Raw genomic sequence first — 22,018 nt, 5'->3', positions numbered from 1 at the left:
CCTCTGTATATATCTGGCTGTAATAAAATGAATAAATCTTTAAAAAAAAAATAAAATAAAATGAATAAATCTTTAAAAAAAAAAGTAAATTTATTAAGAAATTATTCATTTGAAAAATAAAACTATTGATAGTCTTACATTCTGTGTAAGATGTTTTAATACTTATACTGTAATCATAATTTTACTTATATACAGTGAACTTTTCAAAATTTAGTGAGAAACTATAATAGATACAGTGACCTTTGTACATAATTTATTTGCCTCCATAATGAGCTTTCCAAGGTGGTAATCATTTATTCTTACTTTAAAGAAAAGAGTAAGAATCTAAGGCTGTGAAAAGTTGAATAAAGCCAGGGTCATGTAAGTCATAGTACATTGGAATTCAAATCCCCAACTGTCTACTTGACTTCAACCTGGTTTCCCTGCACCATGACACTGAATCTTCACATTAACACAGCAGATGTGCTGGGAAGTTATAAATAAATAAAACTTTAATAATTCAAACCATACATTAAATACCCAAGAGGAATAAATATTTAAAGAAATCACAGTGTGGATCCTTTTTAAAATGAGGAATAATTTTCCAATTCATTTAATTCCCCTGTATGTATCTAACATTCTAGACCCATACCAGAGGGTCTGTCATCAAAGATGGTGTAACCAAGAATAAAGCTGGTGAGCATCATGTTGAATAGTGGTTACAGAAGTCATCCAATCACCACAGTTCAGAGAGCACAGATGGTAAAAATCTGGGTAGACAGAGCAATGAAGAATAGCATGTATTTGAAGTCAGTGTAAACACAGGCTTAAAATAATGACAAAAACATTGGTTGGTTTTAGATATTAGCAATTAGAATAAATGATAGAGATCTCATTCTGAGATAGGTGTGATACACCTGGGAGGCATGTGTCTGTCCCTTCCCTAGCTATTATACATGCCACTACGAGATCTGTGTGGATAGTCCTAAACTCTTGGATAAGTAGTTTAAAACGAGGTAGGCAACAGGGAAAGTGATGATAGATTTGAGCAACCTAAAGTTGATTGAACTCACGCAATCAACATAAAATATCGTGGGTGCTCACTGACTACAAACAAGTGTATGCTATTTAGATGACCATGTTTCGTGTATGTATGTGTGTGTGTGTAAGAATCTTGAGGGAGCACGTTGGGAAAGGAAAACAGTTATAAAGACAGACACTCTTTGGAAAACAGCCATCCCCAGCGATGCAAAGTCCTGTTTGTGGGAAGGTATAAAGAACAGCTACTCTTTAATCCATTGGCAAGCAAGCTCTTACTTTAAATTTCTTCTTTATCTCCTGTTCTTTCTTTTCCTTCTCTTTCTGTTCCTTTTTCTCCAGCTCTAATCTCTTCTTTTCCTCCTTTTCTCTCTTCTTCTCGCGTTCCTTGGATGCCTCTCTGTGAACACAAATAGTCTGTTTCTGCACCTGCAGGGTGTTTGCTGCAGGCCACAGCATTCGTATCTGAAGCAAGGAGAAAGGTGCAAAGTCAAGGTTGTTAAAGTCTTGGAAATGTTTGTCTTTAAATCCAATGGGAGGCGCTTGGCTGAGGACACCTTCCCAAGGCTCTGCTTCCCCGCACAACTTGTGCCAGCAAACACTGCTCATAAATGCCCGTTCTTGCTGCATGTCAGCACGAACAAAACGACTTTCAAGAGCATGCGTGCACATGCCAACCTTGGCTCAGAAAAGTTAGTGAGTATTGGTTGAACAAGATCTTGGGTAGAGAAAATTAAGGCATATGGAGATCAACCTGTGATACGACAACTTATTCATGTCAATTTCCACCCATTTGTTAAGAAATTGTTTTGATCTTAGGCAACCTAGAAACCCATTATAGAGTTGTTTCTTTTAGGCAGGGGCAGCATTAAAGTTTAGTAGGCTAACACTTTTGGGATATGTGTGCCATGCTATATTATTTCTCAAAGCACCTGCACGGTGAATGTGTAATGAGGTAAAAGGCAAGACACATAAAGTAGCACAAATCAATTCATTTGCCTAAGGGCACCCTGATGGTATGACTTCTACATTCCCATCTCTGGCTCCTTCTTGCACTTTATCTGGTAGGCTGTTTATCTCTAGCTCCTTCTAGTGTAGCTTTTTAACAGAGTTCTCTGTGGAATCCTTAGAAAATTAACAAACATTTAGTTCTTTGTGTTTAAGTAAAGGTTACTACTTTAAGCCAACCTTCTGAAAAAGTAACTTTTTCATCTTAGTGTTGAATATAAACTCCCTGTCATCTAAAATATTACATTCATGTTAAAAATGGTAAAAAGCATAATTCATACATGTCTTCATATGTGTCTCCATCGCTCTGTTGTTCCTGTTAAAAAATTGATAACTTTGATTATTCAAAAAGAAAAAAATACATATCAATCAAGTACTTTTCAAAATGAATGTAGGCAAATTAATTCCACTTCAGTATATCCAAGTTTGGATTACTTAAAATACTTTTTTTCTTTAGACTTAGAAAGCAAGCAGATAAAAGATTTTATTTTCTGTCTTGCCTTTTAGTTCAGACGTGTATCCAGACTTAAATTTATGCATACTACAACATTACTATGAGTCAGTGTAAAGATTGGTATTTAAATGTATCAAGCGTCTAGAATAAATTAAATGGAAAAATATTTCCATTACACATGAGAATTTGTATTTGTGTGAAAGTGAGTCATGACAGTAATTGTTAAATACACTGGTTATAGCACTATAATGAGAATAAAAAAAAACCAACAAAGCTGACCTCATCTAGATTCCCGGGACCTAAAGGATGAAAAAAGAATAAAATAAAATACACTGTAATTATGAAACATTTTAGGATTTTTGGACTAAATATGATAACTACAGCAGTCTATAATCTATCAGAACTCATGCTTTATAAAAGATATGAAAAGACAAAATAAATTATATGGTTTAGATGTTTATTATTTTTATGCTTATAAATCATAAACTTATTTCATTGATTCATAAACTAATGCAAAGTAAAAAATAACAAAGACATTACATTCTTTATTCCTTTTATGAAACGCATATGTGTTTGGTTATATGAACTTAGATGGAACATATATTATGAAAAAAAATCAGAAGGTCATAATTCTTAACTCATTTGTTCCTAAGGATCTACTTTCATCAAATAAATTAGATTTTAAAATACTAAGATTTTAGTATACTATAAAATGATTATCAGATATTGATTAGATATAATAACAATAAGAGCAATAATAGATGAAGAATAATTATAGTGTGGTAATAGTATAATAGACAAGTAGGCTAATGGAATAAAATAAAAGACATGTTTACGTAGACACACAAGCACAAATGCATCTATAGAGTTGTTATAGTAAATTGTTGGCACTATAAATTAACGGGACATGGATGCATGCTTAAAGGCTAATGATGAAAAAACTGACTTCATGCATGAGGTAAAAAAAAATACAATTTCTACTAAGTTCTCAAAATGTACTGCAAAGAGAACAAAAATCCAAATATAAATAATAGATCATAGAACAATTGTAAGAGCATTTTTGTTTCCTTGGACAAAAAGTTTTCCTGTAAAACATGAAAAATGAAAATAAATGAAGTAGGTAAAATAAAAATTTATTCACATTTAATGAACAATAGCATGGGGTATGTTAATAGACCATGAATGGAATGGAAGAACAGATATGAATTGTTTTAAAGGGATTTAGAGTTAGTATCTAGAACGTAAAGAAACTTGTGGAAGTTAACCAGGAAGATATCAACCCAAGAAAAAAAAATCGTTGAAGGATTGAACTGGCAACTTAAAGAAGAGAAAGCCACAAAAAACTAGCAAGCAAATAAAGTGCTCAAACTCAAGAGTGAGAAAAAGTTATGAAATGAAAATTAACATGAATTAACAAAATTGAGATAAAATTTCATATATGTAAGAGTAGAAAAAATTGCATAGCTGAACAATGCCACATACTAGTAAAAGACAGTCATGGTGGAACTACCACGGCCTGTTGGAGACAGAGATGTCTCTTTTGGATATCATTCTGACTCCATTTAGTCTAAATAATCCAGGGCTAGTCCCCAGCTTTGGACTGGCTTAGTTCTGGACATCACAGCCATTTGGGGAGTGAACCAGTGGATGGAAAATCTCTCTCTTTCTGTCTTTGCTTTTATAATTCTGCCTTTCAAATTAAAATAAAATCAAATTGAAAAAAGTATTCTATAACTTACAATGAGCTACTCCACTACTCCATTGCTGGGTATTTATATATGTAAATTTATATATCTATAAATATATATTTATAGATATAATTGTATCTATAAATATCTATAAATACCCAGCAATGCAGTAGTGGCTGCAACAAGTGGCTGCAACAGCCTGAGCTGAGTTAATCTGAAGCCAGGAGTTAGGAACCTCTTTCAGCTTTCCCACATGGGTGCAGGTCCTAAGGACTTGAATTATCTTCCACTTTTTTCCCAGCCATAGTCAGAGTGTTGGATGGGATGTGGAGCAGCTGGGACATGAACCAGCACCCGTATGGAATCCCAGTGCTTGCAGGTAGAGAATAAGCCAATTGAGCTATTGTGCTGCCCCCAGCTGGGTATGTATCTTATAGAAAGTCTTACAAATGTTCACAAGGTGATAGATAAAAGAAGATGCATTGTAGTGGATTGTAGGCCAGTAAAATGTGGGGCTGTACCATGGTGTATGGATACCATGGAGTACTAGATTTGAGGCAATACGTTAAATGTTTTGTAAATGTTTATAGAGTAACATGGATGGCCCCAAACACAGATTTTACTGAGTGTTTAAAAAATGGCAAGCCATACCTAAACTGCCTATGTAACTGAATCTATACATACATGCTACAATATGTAAACAATATGCACTAACAGATACCTATACATTGAGTACAGAAGAATATTTGTTTATGATGAGGAAGCAAAGAAAGGGAGTAGGTTATAGGGATAGAGGGAAATAAAAAAAACAAGTGTGGGAACTTGCAGGGACGAATGCATACATTGAACCATGAATTATGGGGGTTATAAGGTGATTAATTCCAACTCTGTCCCTGAGATGATAAATAATATTTTTTCCTCTTACCATCAGTATTCATGGGACCATCATGATTCTCTTCATTTACAGTACTTCTGAAAAGGAAAAAGGAGAAAACATGAAAATGGAATAAAAAAAGGATCTCTTTCCTAAATTATTCTTTTGTTCATATTTGTTTTGACTTCAAACGTATAATAATAGTTTTTAGCCTTATATTTATGCTGTTACTGTTGGAACTGTAGGGAACTTGAGCACTGAGCTACCCATTTTCAGTGGTCACATACAATTAATTCATTGCCTTTCCATGCAAGGCATTGCCATTGACGACGACTTCTTGGAAAAGACTCTAGGAGTAGATAAAACAAAGACGCATGGGTTTACATCAAACTAAGAAGTTTCTGTCGTGCAAAGGAAACACTCCACAAAGTGAAGAGGCAAATGACACGATGGGAAAAATGTGTACAAACCATGCAAGTGATAAAGGATTAATATCCAGAATATATAAGGAGCTCAGGAAGCTCAGCAACATCAAAACATTCTAAGAAATGGGTAAAGAACATAAATAAGTATTTTTCAATTGATGAAATTCAAATGGCCAACAGACACATGAAAAAATGATTAGGTTCACTAGTAATCAGGGAAATGAAACTGAAAACCACAATGAGGTTTCACCTCACCCCACTTGGAGTGGCTGCCATCCAAAAAACGTATATAGGAATAGGTACCCTAATACACTGTTGGTGGGAATATGCACTAGTACAGCAATTATGGAAGACAGTATGAAGATTGTCAGAGATCTGAAAATATGACCCATACAATCTGTCCCTGGGAATTTACCCAGAGAAAAAGAAATCAGCATGTGAAAGACTTATGTGCTCCTGGTTGTTCTTTGCAGCTCAATTCACAAAAGCTAGGCTATGGAATCAATTTCTATATCTACCAACAGTTTGCTGGATAAAGAACACATGGTATATACACTAGGGAAGAGTACTCAGCCAGACAAAAAGAATGAATTCCTGTCTTCTATAACAAACTGGATGCAACTCAGTGAGGAACCAGTCCTCCCAAATAAATGTTAAATGTTTCCTCTGATACATGGCAATTGATACAGAATATAAAAATGTAAAGGGAGAAACAGACATGCTGTATAATCACCATTTTTAGCTCTTATTTATGCTTTTAGAGAACTGTGGCATTCCTACTTTTTACTTGTTGAATATTATGATTAGTGATGAGATAACTGAGGTTATAGAGATTAAAGTTATGTGTTTCCAAAATTCAAGAAATGAAAGAAGGTAGGAAGGAAGGCTGCTGAAGGAGGGAGGAGAAGGGACATATGGCTAACTGCACCTATGAAATCTATGAACTCTGTTCTCTTTACGTTACTAAAAATCTTAAAAATAATCCATCGCTTCTAGGGAATAATATGCTTTCTGTTAAACCTGCAGTAAATCAATAATTCAATTCTGTTATGTATAAGGTACCACTGCTTCTATGCAACATGTATAAAAGAGTTAATTTCATCCTTCAGCTTTGGAGTAAACGTTCTTAAACAAAACTACACAATCCCTTAGCCCACAAACTTATCTGCAATATCTTTGTCAAAGTTCTTCTCTTCACTTGTGTTGTGAATCCTGTTTCTATGCCCAGTAATTCAACTCCTTCAATTATTCCCCTACTTCAACGTGTCTTGAGGTTATTTACAATCTCCTTTCTTCACTACCCATCCTGAGAATTCTCACTCTGCTCTCCCTTAGCTCAAGTTACTCTCATCCATTAAAAACCAAGTAGTTCTCCTTGCCTTTCTGAACCATCCACATTATTGCAAGATAATCCTCCTGTCCAAGCACTCTAGAAGATGCTGTCTATACCCACTGACTCCACTTCCTCTTGTCCCACTTGTTTCATTATTGGCTACAATCTGTCTCCTTTAGACTTTTATGAAGTCTAAATGACCAAATCCACTGGACACCTTTCAACTTGGCTCTTACTTGTTTGCTTTATTGCCTCGGCAGTACCCTTATGTCTCCTTTATTTTTCTCCTCGAGAAATAGCTCCTGGCCCTATCCCAGCCCTGGTTCTTTTGTTTGCTAATATGTGCAGCAGACTGGTCCAGTCTGTTCCATACCCCATTCAGCTCCTGTACATATCAGTGGGCATTGAAGCCTAGCCCACCCTAAGCAACCCTATGTCCAGTCCACACTCATGCTGGCAGGTACCACAGCCTGTCTGGCCAGGCCAACCCCCAGCCTTGGCTCATGCAATTAATCATCATGTTCTATTATTCCTGCATGTTTATGTTTCCTATCATTTTGTTTTTCATTGTCTCCCTCCTCTCCCGCTGGCCAGGGGAACAGGATGACGTCATCTCTAGTGGGGACTCTTGCGATAATCATGGGTTGGTTGTCCCTAAGGGCAGTCCATGCCTAACCTTGGTACAGTAATCTCTCTCGCAGTTAAATAGGTCACTCTCATATTCAATATTCAAAGCATTTAAAGAATTAGGAAAGTATTACTTAACCTAAGAGATGTTTGCAAACTAATCTGAAAAATAGTGGAAACCCCAAAGGGCTCAGAGAGTATTGTCTTGTATTTAAGACTCATTCTTTACCTGAGATGGCAAACATAGGTGGCAATCAATTGTTGAGCTAAGAAACTCATTATATAAAAAAAAATGAAAACTGAAAAATTTATATATGGTTAACTTTATACTTATGTAAGTAAGTGTAAAGGCTGATTTAATCTGCTCATCGAACTGTTTCACTTAGTGAGGCCTTTGAGTCCACAAATCGGAATTGAATGAAAAAAAAAAAAAAAACAACAATGGTGGAATGAGCCAAACTCAAAGTAGATGACTTTGTGGAATATATTTTATATTGTTTGTAACAATGCATGAATGCTTATGATATTAAGTATAATATTCAGAGATTTGCTACTTTGGAGACTCTTGAGTTAGGCTTGCCATATAAGAACTCTAGACATTGAATGATAATGGCTTCTTCCATCAAAAAAAGAGTCAAGGGCCTGATGCACCTGTATTCTCTGTCCCTGGGCGATTTTAAGTGGCAGTGCTCATGCTTCTGTTCCTGCTAATGAGTGAGTGAGCAGATCCTAGAGCCAGGGAGAAGGCAGTGCACGATGGCCCAAGCACCTGAATACCTGCCATCCATGTGGGAGACCCAGATGCCATTCTGGGCTCCTCGGCTGTGTCAGCACTTGAGGAGTGACCCAGTGGATGGACGTGTTCTCTGTCTCTCCCTCTCTCTTACATCTCTTTGATTTTGCTTTTCAAATATATAAACAAACAAACCTTTTTTTTCATTTTTTTCAAGAAAGATTTGTTTAGTTAAAAGCAGAGCTAAAGAGGGAGATGGAGGGAGAGAGAGAGAGAGAGAGACAAACAGACAGACAGACACACACAGAGGTCTTTCATCTGCAGACTCACTCCCAAAATGGCCATAGCAGCAGGAGCTGGGCTGCTCTGAATCCAAGGAACCAGGAGCTTCCTCTGAGTCTCTCAACTAGATGCAGGGGTCCAAGCAATTGGGACATCTTCTGTTGCCTTCCCAGGAACATAAAGGTGGAGCTGGATCGGAGCTGGAGCAGCCGGGACTCGAACCAGTGTCCATACAGAATGCCAGTGCCACAGTGTGGGCCCCGATAAATAAATCTTTTTTTTTTTATAAAGCAGTATGCATAACTGAGAAGCTCTCAATAAAAGATACACCATCATCTAGGAATTAGTTCTTCCACAAGGAAAAAATGGAACAAACAAAACAAATAACTTATTACTTGTTATGAGATCTAAATTTAACCTCAACCTTTAGAAATTCAGGAAGGAGAGAGAGAGGGGGACACTTAAGCTACACAAAATACAAATACTGCAGAGAAGCCATGAGTAAAATCTTGACTAAGGATAACTACAGTATTCACAAACTTGATTTCTTTGACACACTGATATGGTCTTAGGCAGCTAGCTCAGGGTTGGAAGCTACACCTCCCTGCCTATGTAATCCTTTCTATCCACCTGTCAGTCAAATGACGCTCACCCATTATTATCTGGAACCTGATGGGCAGTGGTGTTGCATAATCACTCCCCTTCCAGGCCCCCATAAAAACCCTGTTGGGGAAGAGCTCTCTCTTGGTCAGGTGCCTCCTTGTGTGTTTTACAACTCACACTTCAGTTCTTGGCATCTGGTGCACCTGCTCACGGTCTTGTTTTCTGCAGACTGAGGACAGAAGACAGCAATCTCTCTCCTTTATCCCTTCACTTTCTGGCCCACTCTCCCTGAATACAGCCCACGTATGTGTGTGTTCCGCATTCTCTGAATAAACTTTACCACTTGCAAAAACCATGTTGGTGCATGTGCTTAAAATGCTTAAGAAGCAAGAACCTAGGAAATAAATGCTTGGCCCAAATCTAGACCACAACAAAAAAATTGCAAGGAATAAAGAAAAATAAGTCAGTTGATAGCCCACAACAGAAATATAAAATACACAAGCCAACATGGCTATACATACTCTGCTTTGTACAAGTTTAAAACACACACACGATGTAGCAGACAACTGGCAGTTTGAATGCTGGCATGATTTTAGTAGCAATATACAAAATCTATTTTTTAGCAGTAACTACTTAAACATTTAGGGTTAAAATTTTTTGATGTTTTGTGTTAGTTTCAATATAATATAAGAAGAGGGAAGTAGGTAGATGTACAGCTAACAGGATTGGCCATAAGTTTATAACTGTTGTGATTGGTGAAAGAGACAGGAAAGCTCATTAGATTATTCTTGCCTTTGCTTTTTCTGGATTTAATTTTTGGATAGCAAATATACTTCTGTCACAGTGTAAGAAAAATGCAATTGCAAATGCTATTGGAATTTTTTGTTCCAATTTTAGTATATGTGTTGCCAAAGTGTGCACAGCTATGGGAATTAAATGTCCGTAGATTTACAGGTCATTTAAGTTCCTGGGAAGGCTTTTGCCTAGTGAGTTCACGAAATCTGCCCATGCTGTAGGTCTCTGAAATGGTTGAAAAAAATCCAGTAAATCCAACTTACACAGGCAAACATCTAATGTAAAACATCTAAGGAGTGTAAATTTAGGAACAGAAGGGGAGGGGCTCCATGTGACACCAGGATCCTATATCAGAGTGCTGGCTGGTACACCTGCTGTCAATGTGCCTGGGAAGGCAGTGATGGTGGCACAATTTCTTGGGCTCCTGAGAGCCATGTGGGAGACCAAGGTGAAGTTTCTGGCTCCCCGTTTTGGCCTGACCCAGCCCTTCCTGGGTTCCTCTTATTTAATTTTATGTACCATGGCATAAAACCAAAGAGCTAAGAAGAAGAGACACATAGAAAAAGATTCTCTCTTTCTCTGCTTTTCAAAGAAGAAAACCAAACTTTCAAAAAACATGTATAAAACTAGGGACCAATCCTCTGCCTGCAGAAGCCAGCATCCTATGTGGGCACTAGTTTGTGTCCCAGCTGTTCCATTACTGATCCAGGTCCCTCATTGAGGAATGGGAAATCAGTGGAGGATGACTTAAGTCCTTGGGCCCCTGCACCTGTGTCAAAGACCCTGAGGATCTCCTAGCTCCTGGTTTTGGATCAGCCCAGCTTGGGTCACTGCAGCCATTTGGGGGATAAAGCTGCAGATGGAGGATGTTTCTCTTTCTTTGTGAATCTGTGTTTCAAATAAAGGTGAAATAAATCTTCAAAAAAAATTATAAACAGAAGCAACGACTTGAAAGCTCTTGCTCCACTTGAATTCAATCATTAATCAAAGAACTCCATTGAAAACAATTCTATCACTAATTTTGTAGTGCATAACTAGAATAACAAGTTATATAATGCATGTTTAAGTACATAGAATAATTAGAATCTGGCATTTTAACTTTATGAGTTGAATATTAATTAGAAGCATAAAAATGCTTGAAGATCAAACTACACTGACAATCTACAAAATAAAATCCTTCCCTCTTTGCATGGAATACTGTGTTCTCACGATCAGCCCTCTGTGTTTACAGTTTTCTTTCATACTTTGTGTTTTCACATCATCTTCTCTCCATATTCTTATGTTTTTAAAAAAAATATTTGTTTTATTTTTATTGGAAAGTCACATCTACACAGAGAAGGAGAGACAGAGAGAAAGATCTTTTATTTATGGTTCACTCCCAAAGCGGCCTCCATGGCCGGTGCTGAGTCAGTCCCAAGTCAGGAGCCAGGAGCTTCTTCCAGGTCTCCCACGCGGGTGCAGCGTCCCAAGGCTTTGGGCCGTCCTTGACTGCTTCCCCAGGCCACAGCAGGGAGCTGGACGGGAAGTGGAGCTGCCGGGCATGAGCTGGTGTACATAGGAGACGCCAGCACATGCAAGGCAAGGATTTAGTTACTAGGCCCTCTCTCCCTACTTTTCAGGTCTACTCTTAGACACTTCTCCCTTTATGAATTATTTTTGATTCTCCTCAGCAAACATTTGCCGTTTCTTGACCTCATTTGTCTATGGTGTAGAGGGATTATCCTTGATCCCTTTACAGTAATGGAGCAATCAACCTCAGGGATGTCTTCTTACTACCAGAGTACAGTGTGCTTAAGGAAAGGGACTGGCACTTGTACTTCGTTTTTTTTTTTTTTGTTTTTTTTTTTTAAGGTTAACAACTGGTATGAATTAGAACAACAACATCAATAGCAACAACACCACCACAAAATCACAGCACCGTGGAGTCAAAATGCAGCACTGAATAACCAACGCATGGGTGGCAAAAAGAAAACACAAAGTCTCTTGGGTAAAATGATGCCACCTTGGTATTCGTTCTTTTTGAATGATGACTGTCACTTTTAGAAAATGATTAATTCCTGTGACAATGGGCCTTTGATTTTTTTGATGAATTAATGATAATCCAGTAATAGCAAGAGGTTAAACAAAGTTTTATTGTCAAAGTGAATTGTCACTGTGAAAAAGGATGCTACATTGAGAAAGACCTCTGTACTTACAGTTTACTTCCCGAAACACCTAGATGAATAACAAAAATTTGTCAAATGAAGGCCATTTGCATCACATTCAAAGGTGTGTGCTTATCTGTTTATGCAAAATATTTATGATTTGTATTAGTCTGCCTGCAATAACGCCACAATGCCAACATTATGGCATATAAATCACAGTGCTCTTTTCCATAGGTCTGAATTCATAATAGGGGTAACTTGAAAATATTCAATACATGTGGTATGGTGGTCTCCATAGCAATACCAGTGCCGAATGAAAGGGGAAAGGAGGTGTAAATGTCAGAAATAAACCCAGATCAAACTGTCAACATTGCTCAACGTGTTCCAGGCCCAGAGAAAAGCTCCACAGAGGGATTAGGACAAAAACAATGGTCCCAGTCACAACCAGAGACAGGAAAAACTGGGCCGAAGGGGGAAGGCCCAACAGAGAAGAAAAAGCAGCTTATCAGCTGTGAGAATAAGGCTATTCAGCAAGGCTTTCCCCATAGTTCTTTGTTTTTCTGAGATGGTACACAAAAATACATAGGAGTGCTCAGAAAACCAGCAGAGCGCCATATCCTAATGTTTAAAGATGGAAAGCTGTTGACCTTTATTCCTTATTTGCTATTCATGAATCTAGCTTTTAATTTTCCAAGGCTTTTTTTTTTTTTAAGTAAAAAAAGGAGGACTTTTAAATGACACGACAGCATCTCTTTCTCTGTGCTTCTGGTGAAGGGAATCTTTGGCCTTTTGTCCTTACACCTAACCCCTGAGGAATGTTAGGACTGATTCGCTCAAGTCAACAGTTTCCATGGGGAGTCAGATAAAGCTATCAACTGACAGGGGACGTCGAGTAACAGCTTAGCTTCCAGAACAACTTTCAGCATTTCCAACTAATAAAAAGTTTATAATGGTAAATTCTTACTTCTTTTACAAAAATTTAAAAAAAGATTTCCTTCATTTAAAAAGTCATAGTTATACACACACACATACAGAGAGAGAGAGAGAGAGAGAGAGAGAGAGAGAGAGAGAGAGAGAGAAGAAAGAGAGAGAGAAACTCCATCTGCTGGTTCACTCTCCAGATGGCTACAGCAGCCGGTACTGGGCCAGGTTGAAGCTTGGGCCACTTTGGCTTGTTTCCCAGGTGCATTGGCAGGGAGTTAGATTGCAAGTGGTACAGCTGGGACTCAAACCAGCATCTATATGGAAAGCTTTGCTGACTATGCTCCAACACTAGTCCCTTCTCATACTTTACTGCTGGAAAACAAAGAACAATCCAGGGGCTGCCACCATGGCATGAAGCCTTCACCTGTGGAGTAGGCATTCCATATGAGAACTGGTTTGGTTGAGTCCTGGTTGCTCCACTCCCTATCCAGCTCCCTGCTAACATGCCTGGGAAAGCAGTAGAAAATGGCTCAAATCCCTGGGTTCCTGCACGGGAGTGGGAGACTCAGAAGGAGCTCCAGGCTCCCGGCTTCAGTCTGGTACAGTTCTGGTTGTTGTGGCAGATTGGAAAGTGAACCAGTGATGTCTCTCCTTCTGTCTGTGACTTTTAAATAAACAAATAAATACGTAAAAAATGTAAAAACTATGACCTCAGGCTTGTCCTCTGACCGCCACCTGCTGATCTTCACATTCTCACTCACTTGGACCCTGGCACAGCATCCCCAGTGGCTCCCCGCCACCTCTCTGGGTACTTCTAGGTCACCTGCCTTATGAGATGCTCCTTGTTATTCTCTGATCCTTCTTTCTCCAGGGGTCACGGAGCCAGGGTGTCTCAGGGCTCAATTCTTCTGTTTTCTTTTGACACTCCTTTTCTGGGTCATGTTGACTTTAAGCATGGACCATGTTCCACTGTCTTTCAAATCAGCTTCTAATCCAAACTCTCCTCCCAACCCTGAACTTTTGACTCTCGTCTGCCACTCAACATCTGCTCTTAGATGTGCAAGGAACATCTGGTGGTGACCTGACCCTATCTCCTCCCAGGGTTTGCTTGCTGCCAGCCGTGCCCTTCCAACCGAGGAAGCTTCATCCTTGCAGGTGCCCAGGCATAAACACTCGAAGCCATTTTTGACTCTCGCTTTGTTTTCTACTCCAAATCCAAATTCTACTGTCACTATTTCCAAAACAGATCCAGATCCACCTCTCACCACCTCCTCTGTGCCTGTTCTGGTTGAGCTCCTGCCTGTTTCTGCACTAACAGTCTACTGGCTTCCCTGCTTCCACTGTCCCCCACCTACTGGCTCTTAGCAGACGTAAGTCACCCAACATCCCTGCTCTTCCCAAACTCTTTTGGTGGGGCGGGATGTGCCCATTTCACTCAGGGAAAGAGATGTCAGTTCTACTATGATCTATGAGCACATACATGAGCTGACGCTTTTCCATTATTCCTCCCCTTGACCCTTCTCATCCAGCCCCAGTGACCACTGCCTTCTTGCCCCATCCCCACAGTCCTTAAATATCTTGAGTCTCTCTTTTACCTGCTTTTGCTGCCTGGAACACTCCCACTCCAGATATCTGTATATGTCATTCCTTTACTTCCTTTGGCCGTTTGCTCAATATCACTTTCCACACAGGAAACTACTCTCACCTTTCAGATGAAAGTTAGGTTCATTCTCTCCACCCCCACCCTCATGTTCTATTCCCTAACCCTGCTCTAGTTTCTCCTACAGCACTTGCTACTGCCTGATATCCTATATAGCCTTTACCTGATTTTTTTTTTTTTTAATTTCCCCGATTGAAGAAGTTTTTCTTTAGCAGGGAGGATCATTTTCTGGCCGGCAGAGGGAGCCCTTGGAAAACAGCCATGGAGGAAATTTGTGTGGGTAGGGTGATGGCAGGGCACAAAAATGTCTCCATCTTTCACAATTCTGCCTAAAAAATCACCTCATATACTTGATATAAGCTCTTGAACCTGAACATGAAGTCTATTTTGATTTCATTTTTTTCTGTGTGTTCTGGGTAGCTTATCACCCATGGGGGGAAATTTCATCATCTTGAGCTTTACTCACTCTTTCTGCAGAGAGCTTCAAAGTCTTTCTGTGAGCACCACACTTTCCCTATAGAAAACTGCGTTTATGTTCCCTTGGCTTTCCAGCTTCTCCACTCACTGACAATCAGCTTTTAGTCCAGGTAAGTCAGCACCCAGCACTCTTGCTTTCCTCCACCTTTCTTTTAACAGGAGACTTTCTGTGGAGGTGATAACTCTCAGAGGAATCAGTCCTTAGTCAGATGGAAAGAGAGGTCATGTCATGTTTCCTTCTATCGGTGGCTCCAGCACACCAACCATCTAATACTGGTGAAAGCAAAATCACAGGTGAGGTTTGCACCTGGCTGATTGGCAGGTTCTTATCAGCTTTGCCCTTTTCTTTTGTGATGTCTATTGGGAACCAGGGAAACTGACCAGCATCCCTGTGAAGTAGTATTCAGTATTCCATGTGATGGAGTTTTTTAAGTCCCGTCTTCTTCCTATAACTTTCTCCTATCTGATCATGGTGGACACCAGGAGATAAGGATAACACAAAAGAGTTGACATAGCTGACCTGGAGCTGCTATTTCATTATTTTATCTATATATTTGAAAGTGACAGTTACAGAGAGAGGGAAAGAGAGACAGAGATCTTCTGCCACAAATGGCCACCACAGTTGGAGCGTTGCCAGGCTAAAGGGAAGAGCCCAGAGCTGCTTCTAGGTCTCTCACATGAGTGAAGGAACCCAAAGACTTGGGACATCGTCTGTTGCTTTCCTAGGCACATTAACAGGGGACTGCTTTGGAAGTGAAGCAGCCAAGGCTTGACATGACACTCACATGGTGTGTTGGTGGTGGCTTTACCTGCTATGCCACAACATCAGCTCCTGACACCACTATTAAAAAAAAAACACAACATTTTTTTTTTCCCAAGGTTGATCCATAGGTTACAGATGGGAACCCAGCTTCCACAAAATTAGATACTGCTATGAAAAGCTGCTTAACTGATAAGAGTATTTTGTTGTTCCTTGGCTCTACGAACAGTATGACTTATGGTGAACATCTGTGTTTTTTCTAAAGCCAATCTTTTGCTGGTTGCTCTGCACAAATTACACCAATGAAAGATCTTGGGCCCCATACCTAAATACAACATTACACAGGCACCGTGTTGTCATGGCTGCAGGAAAGAGCTCTCTCGGTGCGCCCTCCGCAGCTTGCAGGTGGAGAGCTCACCAGCCGGGGCCTGGACTTCTCCACACACTGCCTGACCCTGCTTGCTGGCTTGCTCTGAGGATCTCAGCCGTGACTATGCGGGTCACGTGGATCCCTTCAGTGATTCATCAGACATCTTGGTGGTTGTAGGGACTCCAAAGATGCCAGTGCCCGACGGCCCTCTTCCCCACAGCTGCTCCAGACAATCACCAGTCTCCTGCCTTAAGAACCTTCAGGGATTCATAGTCATATTATCTATTACAGTTTCCCATTAACACTGCAGTGAGCCCAGATGCCTCACAGGAAGCAGTAGCTGGAATAAGATCATATCATAAAAGCCAGAAATCACGAGATCAAACTCTCAGGGGTTAAAGTGAGCAGAGAAAGAAAGAAAAACATGAGAGAAAAGTAAGAGGATTTAATGATAGGAAAACGAGCTACACAGAAATCACTTGTAAATAAGATTATGGATTAGGAATTTTGATGGAATTAATATTTACTTGGCTGTCATTTGCTAGTAGGGTGATGTTTTTATTTGGGAGCTGAATATCACAGGCTATTAGAATCTTTGAGCATTTACAAGCACAAATGTCTGGGAAGGGGTGTGCAGTCGGTGCAAGTACACGAAGCAGGCCATGCATAACATAATAGCACCTTAGGGACTGTCTTTAATCTCTGAGACAGTACATTAGCAGCTGGCACTGTGGGGAAGCAGGATTAGCCACTGCCAGTAATAAAACTTGCACCTCTGGGGGTCCTTTCAATTTCTCACTGTTCTGGTTCTGATCCAACTCTTTGCTAATGTGGCTGGGGAAGCAGCAGAAGGGGCGTGGGCCTCTGCCACTCACCTGAGAGACCTGAATGAACCCCTTGCCCTGGCGATGTGGCCCTTTGGCTTATGAACCAATGGATGGGAGATCCTCTCTCAGTCTCTTTTAATCTCGGTAACTTTGTCTTTCAAATCAAAATACAAAAATACAAAAGCATAATGAAATGAAAAGTAATGGCGGTTACCTTATGACAAATATGTTCAATTTCCTCCCTCAAAAACAATCAGTTAAGGAAATTTATATCAATTCAACATTGTTTTTGGTTCTTGCTTTATATGAAAATTAATTACTTTAGTTGTAGAGAAAAGCCTAGAGTAGATGAATTGAAGTAAGGAGAAATCAAATTATATTCAAGATGTTGGGATATTCCTTTCTTGTGGTAAAGAAAAATTGCATTAAGCAATTTTCTAGCCAAACAAGAAGATGTTTTTTGAGAAGATAAAGTAGATAAACCTTTAGCTAGACTGACAAAGAAAAAAAAGAGAAAAATTCAAATAAATCAAGTTAGAGATGAAAAGGAGGTTATTTCAAATGATAGCAACACCACAGAAATACAAAGGGGCTAAAGAAACTACTGTGAAAAACTACATATAACAGATTGGAACAGCTCAGAGAAATTAATACATTTCTCAGTACATATGAGCAACCAAGATTAATTCAAGAAAAAGATGTGGAAAGCAGACCTATAACGAGGCCATCCGTCAAAGAAAAACTCCAACAGCTGATGGTTTCACCATGGAGTCATACATCATGTTTAAAGGGGAACTAACAAATACTTTTCATACTATTCAAAAATACTGAACATGATGGAATTCTGTCAAACTCTTTATGAGGTCAATTTAATACCAAAAGTGAACAAAGATACAACACAGAAAGAAAGGCACAGACCAATAACCCTAATGAACAGAGATGTAAAAATTCTGCATGGAATACCAACACATTGAATCCAGCACGGCATCAGCAAGAACACACATAATTAAGGGGCCTTTATCTCAGAGATGCGCAGGTGGCTCCACACTCACCATACATCATATCAACAGAATGAAAGGAAGGGAAAAAAATCCACACAGAAAAACCCTGATCATCTCAGTACATGCCAACCTCTTTTCTGAATACAAAAAGTCCTCCATAAATTACAGAAGGAACATATCTCAAATTTATAAAGGCTATACTGTGACAAAACAACAGTCAATATCATGCAGAACAGGGAAAAGCTAAAACTATTTCCCGCAGACCTGGAACAAGACAGTATTCATGTTTGTAGATGATATCATGGTGTACATGAAAAACCTAAACACTCCACCACAAAAGCTATTAGAACTGACAAACCAATACAGAGAAGATGTAAGTTACAAAACCAACATATAAAAACAACAGCAATTTTATCACTTCTCGACCTTTTGGCTAAGATCAAGTGTTAAAAACAACAGCAATTTTATATATCAATAATACATTTGTTGAAAGAGAAATCAAGAAAGAAATTTCATTCACAATAGCCACAGATTCAAATATTTAGGAATAATTTAGCTAAAGAAGAGAAATATTTCTACAAAAAAATTATAACGCATGGATGAAAGTAATCATCAGGGAGAGTACATATAAAAAAAAGTAGAAGGATTCCTTTCTCATGGATTGAGAGAATATCATTAAAAAGTCTATGCTAACTAAAGTAATGGATGGGTTTAATACAGTCCCCATCAAAATACCAATGACATTTTTTTAAGGTTATTTTTATTGGAAAGGCAGATCAGATTTTATGATGAGAAGGAGAGACAGAGAAAGATATTTTATCTGTTGGTTTATTCTCTGAACAGCCTCAATGGCCTGAGCTGAGCTGATCTAATGCCAGGAGCTTCTTACCAATTTCACACTTGAGTGCAGGACCCCAAAGTTCTGGAACATCCTCTGCTTCTTTTCCAAGCTGAAGGCAGAGAGATGGACAGGAAGTGGAGCAGCCAGGGCACAAACTGGTGCCTGTATGGAATCCTAGCACTTGCAAAATGAGGATTTTAGTCAATGGGGCCGTTACTCCAGGCCAATGACATTCTTTACTGAATTTGAAAAGTCAGTCTAAAATGTATCGGAATCACAGAAGACCCAGAATAGCCAAAGCTATCCACCCCCGCCCCCCAAAAAAGGTGACCTGAAGGCATCATGATACCTGATTTCAAAGCATAATACAAAGATGCTGTGAAAGTGTGGTTCTGGCATGGTGCTGTTCTATAGATGAATAGAACAGAGAGCTCAGAAGTTAAGCCATGTACAAAGAACCAACTCATTTTTAACGTAAGTGCCAGAACATACGGTGGATGAAGGGATAAGATCTTCAAGGTGCAGGCAACAAAAGCAAAACTCCACAAATGGGATTCTAACAAATGCAGAAGATTCTGCATGGCAAAGGAAACAATAGAGTAAGAGACACTCAACAGAATGGGAGAAAATTTATCCAGCAGAGGGTGAATATTCAGAATATACCAGCAACTCAAAAAAATGTAATAATAAAAAGCAAACAATCCAGTTTAGAAGTGGGTAAAGAACCTGAGGAGATAGTTCTTAGAAGAAGAAATAGAAATGGCCAAGAAATATGTGAAAAATGCTAAGAATCATTGCCTTTAGGGAAATATAAATCCAAATTGTAATGAGATATCACCCAGTCCTTATCGGAATGGCTATTATCCAAAAGAGCAACCAGTGACTGGAGAGGGTGTGGCCAAAAGGGAATTCTTGTAAATGAGTTGCATTAGCATAGCCTCCATGGAAGAGTATGGAGATTTCTTAAAACAACAACAGAAACAGAGTTGCCATATAATTCAGCAATCCCACTACTAAATATAGACCCAAAACACATGGATTCACTTTATGAAACAGATAGCTGCTCCAACATGTTAACAGCAGCTCTTTTACAATTGACAGAGTGTGGAATCAATTGAGATGTCTCAGATTAATGGATAAAGAAAAGGTGTACATACACACTGGAATATAAAAAGGAATAGGATTCTATCACCTGCAACAAATTGATTGGGCTTGGAGGGCACCATTATGGAATGAAATAAGTCAGACACAGAAAGACAAATATTTGTCCAGTATATAGAAGCCAAAATCAACAAAAAAGATCTGAAAGAACTATCATTTTGCTGCAATAATAATGCTCTGGCAAACTGTAATTTGCTAAATAAATTGATAGTAATTATATCCTATCATAATTTAAAGATTATGACTTTTTAAAATGTGTGTGAGTAGAGTTGAATATCTTTTCAATTGAGTATTTATTTATGGTAATACCAGTAAGCCTTTGAGTAGAAGGTAAATTAAAAACTTATCTCAAAAAATAAAATATTAAGTTGAAAACATTTTCTAGAAGAGGAAATGGAAGATCTAGTACATCATTTTTTTGTTTTTGTTAATCTAGTGTGTTTCATAAGAGGATCTGTGCTTGTCATTGTCCTAACATTGTTTTTTTTAAATGACTTTTCATTCTACATTCTATTTTAATATTTTACTTGCCTTTCCTCCTACCAGTTATTCTAACAAACCATGGATAAAAAATTAGAATGTCAAAAATTCATGTATTGTAACCCATACAGTCCTGATATTTCTAAAAAGTATAATAAAATAAGAAAACGAAAACAAGGATAATTTTGAATGAGAGTTCCCCATGTGGGCCTGGCATGGCAAAAGTTCTTGCCTTGCAGACACTGGGATACCATATGGGCACTGGTTCTAATCCCGGCAGCCCGCTTTCCATCCAGCTCACTGCTTGTGGCCTGGGAAAGCAGTCGAGGACGGCCCAAAGCTTTGGGACCCTGCACCCTCGTTGGAGACCTGGAAGAAACCCCTGGTTCCTGGCTTCAGATTTACTCAGCTCTGACCATTGGGGCTACTTGGGGAATGAATCTTTGGACGGAAGATATTTCTGTCTGTCCCTCCCCCCTCTGTATATTTGACTTTTCAATAAAAATAAATCTTTTAAAGAAGTTCTCCAGGTGTTTACTTGATAACACTGAAGAATGAAAGAAGACCTACAATTTTTACTTAGTGGATACAATTTTGCCTAATAGTTTAAATCACATATTTGTTTTGGATTCAGACTGGCATTGGTTCAAATTTCTGCTCTTAACTGTTGGTTTCTGTAAAGTCATTTGGTTTCTATAGAGTTCTCCTTCCTCTTACGTGAAACGATGATAATATTACCTGCTCCATCGATAAATGGAGTGAATAGTGATGGTGGTGGTAGTGACAGTGGGGGATGTGGTGATACAGGTCCTCAAGTACAGTGCTTTATAAAAGGCTCTGAGAATTCCCTTTAAATGAATTCTCAAGGGGAATCCCAGCGTCAAACATAAGCCAGAGAATGAGAACTACCTTGCTCAGCCAGCCCTTCTTCCTACCAGTTGCCTTCCTTAGTAGTCTCGGAAGCTTACCAGGAGCTCTCAACACTGAGCCAAGTACAGTTTGCATATCTATGGCAGGAAATTGGCAAAGAAATGGCAAAATCATCTTTTCTTACTTTAGGTCCAATGGAGGTTTAATGTTTCTGGGAGGTAGGCTTGGGACTGGTGGTTGTGTTGGGTGAGATGCTGGCAGTGGTGGCTGGCTGGTTGGATGGGATGGTGGAGGTGGTGGCGGGGAAGTCGCTGAGTAAGACGTCTGGCCTTTGTTGGTACCTGAGAAAGAAAGCAAACAACATCAACACAAGCTAAGAAATATTTAAAATGTAACAAGCAGCTGTACCAAATGCAGATTTTTGACTCCAAAAAAAGCAAGAGATGCATCTCAAACTGAGTGAATACTTTCGTTTAATTTTCTGGAGTGAATAGTGGTGTTGTATAATGGTTTAGGATTTGCAATGCCTATATCCCAAATCATAATGCCTGGGTTTGAGTGCTAATTGTGATCCTGTTTTCAGCTACCTGCTAATTCATATCCTGAAAGGCAACAGTTGATGGCTGAAGTACTTGGTCCCTGCCATCCAGGTGGGAGACCAGCG

The 22,018-nt window shown here is 39.0% G+C and overlaps 1 protein-coding gene across 3 annotated transcripts in view; it reads right to left on the bottom strand.

Moving 5' to 3' along the window:
* The window catches only part of FYB1 (FYN binding protein 1), a 145,514-nt gene that overhangs the window by 31,164 nt on the left and 92,332 nt on the right, over positions 1-22,018 (bottom strand). For all 3 annotated transcript variants that reach the window (XM_058680110.1, XM_058680112.1, XM_058680111.1), the window contains exons 3-7: positions 21,539-21,695; positions 5,093-5,139; positions 2,759-2,778; positions 2,307-2,341; positions 1,297-1,417 (exon numbers count right to left, since the gene is read on the bottom strand). In XM_058680110.1, coding sequence (XP_058536093.1) covers positions 1,297-1,417; positions 2,307-2,341; positions 2,759-2,778; positions 5,093-5,139; positions 21,539-21,695 — 380 coding nt within the window. The remainder of the gene's footprint in view (positions 1-1,296; positions 1,418-2,306; positions 2,342-2,758; positions 2,779-5,092; positions 5,140-21,538; positions 21,696-22,018) is intronic.

This window comes from Ochotona princeps, chromosome 23, assembly GCF_030435755.1.
Source record: "Ochotona princeps isolate mOchPri1 chromosome 23, mOchPri1.hap1, whole genome shotgun sequence".
Lineage (NCBI taxonomy): Eukaryota > Metazoa > Chordata > Mammalia > Lagomorpha > Ochotonidae > Ochotona > Ochotona princeps.
Note: the sequence above shows the minus strand (reverse complement) of the source record. Positions and strands in the feature narration are given on the sequence as shown.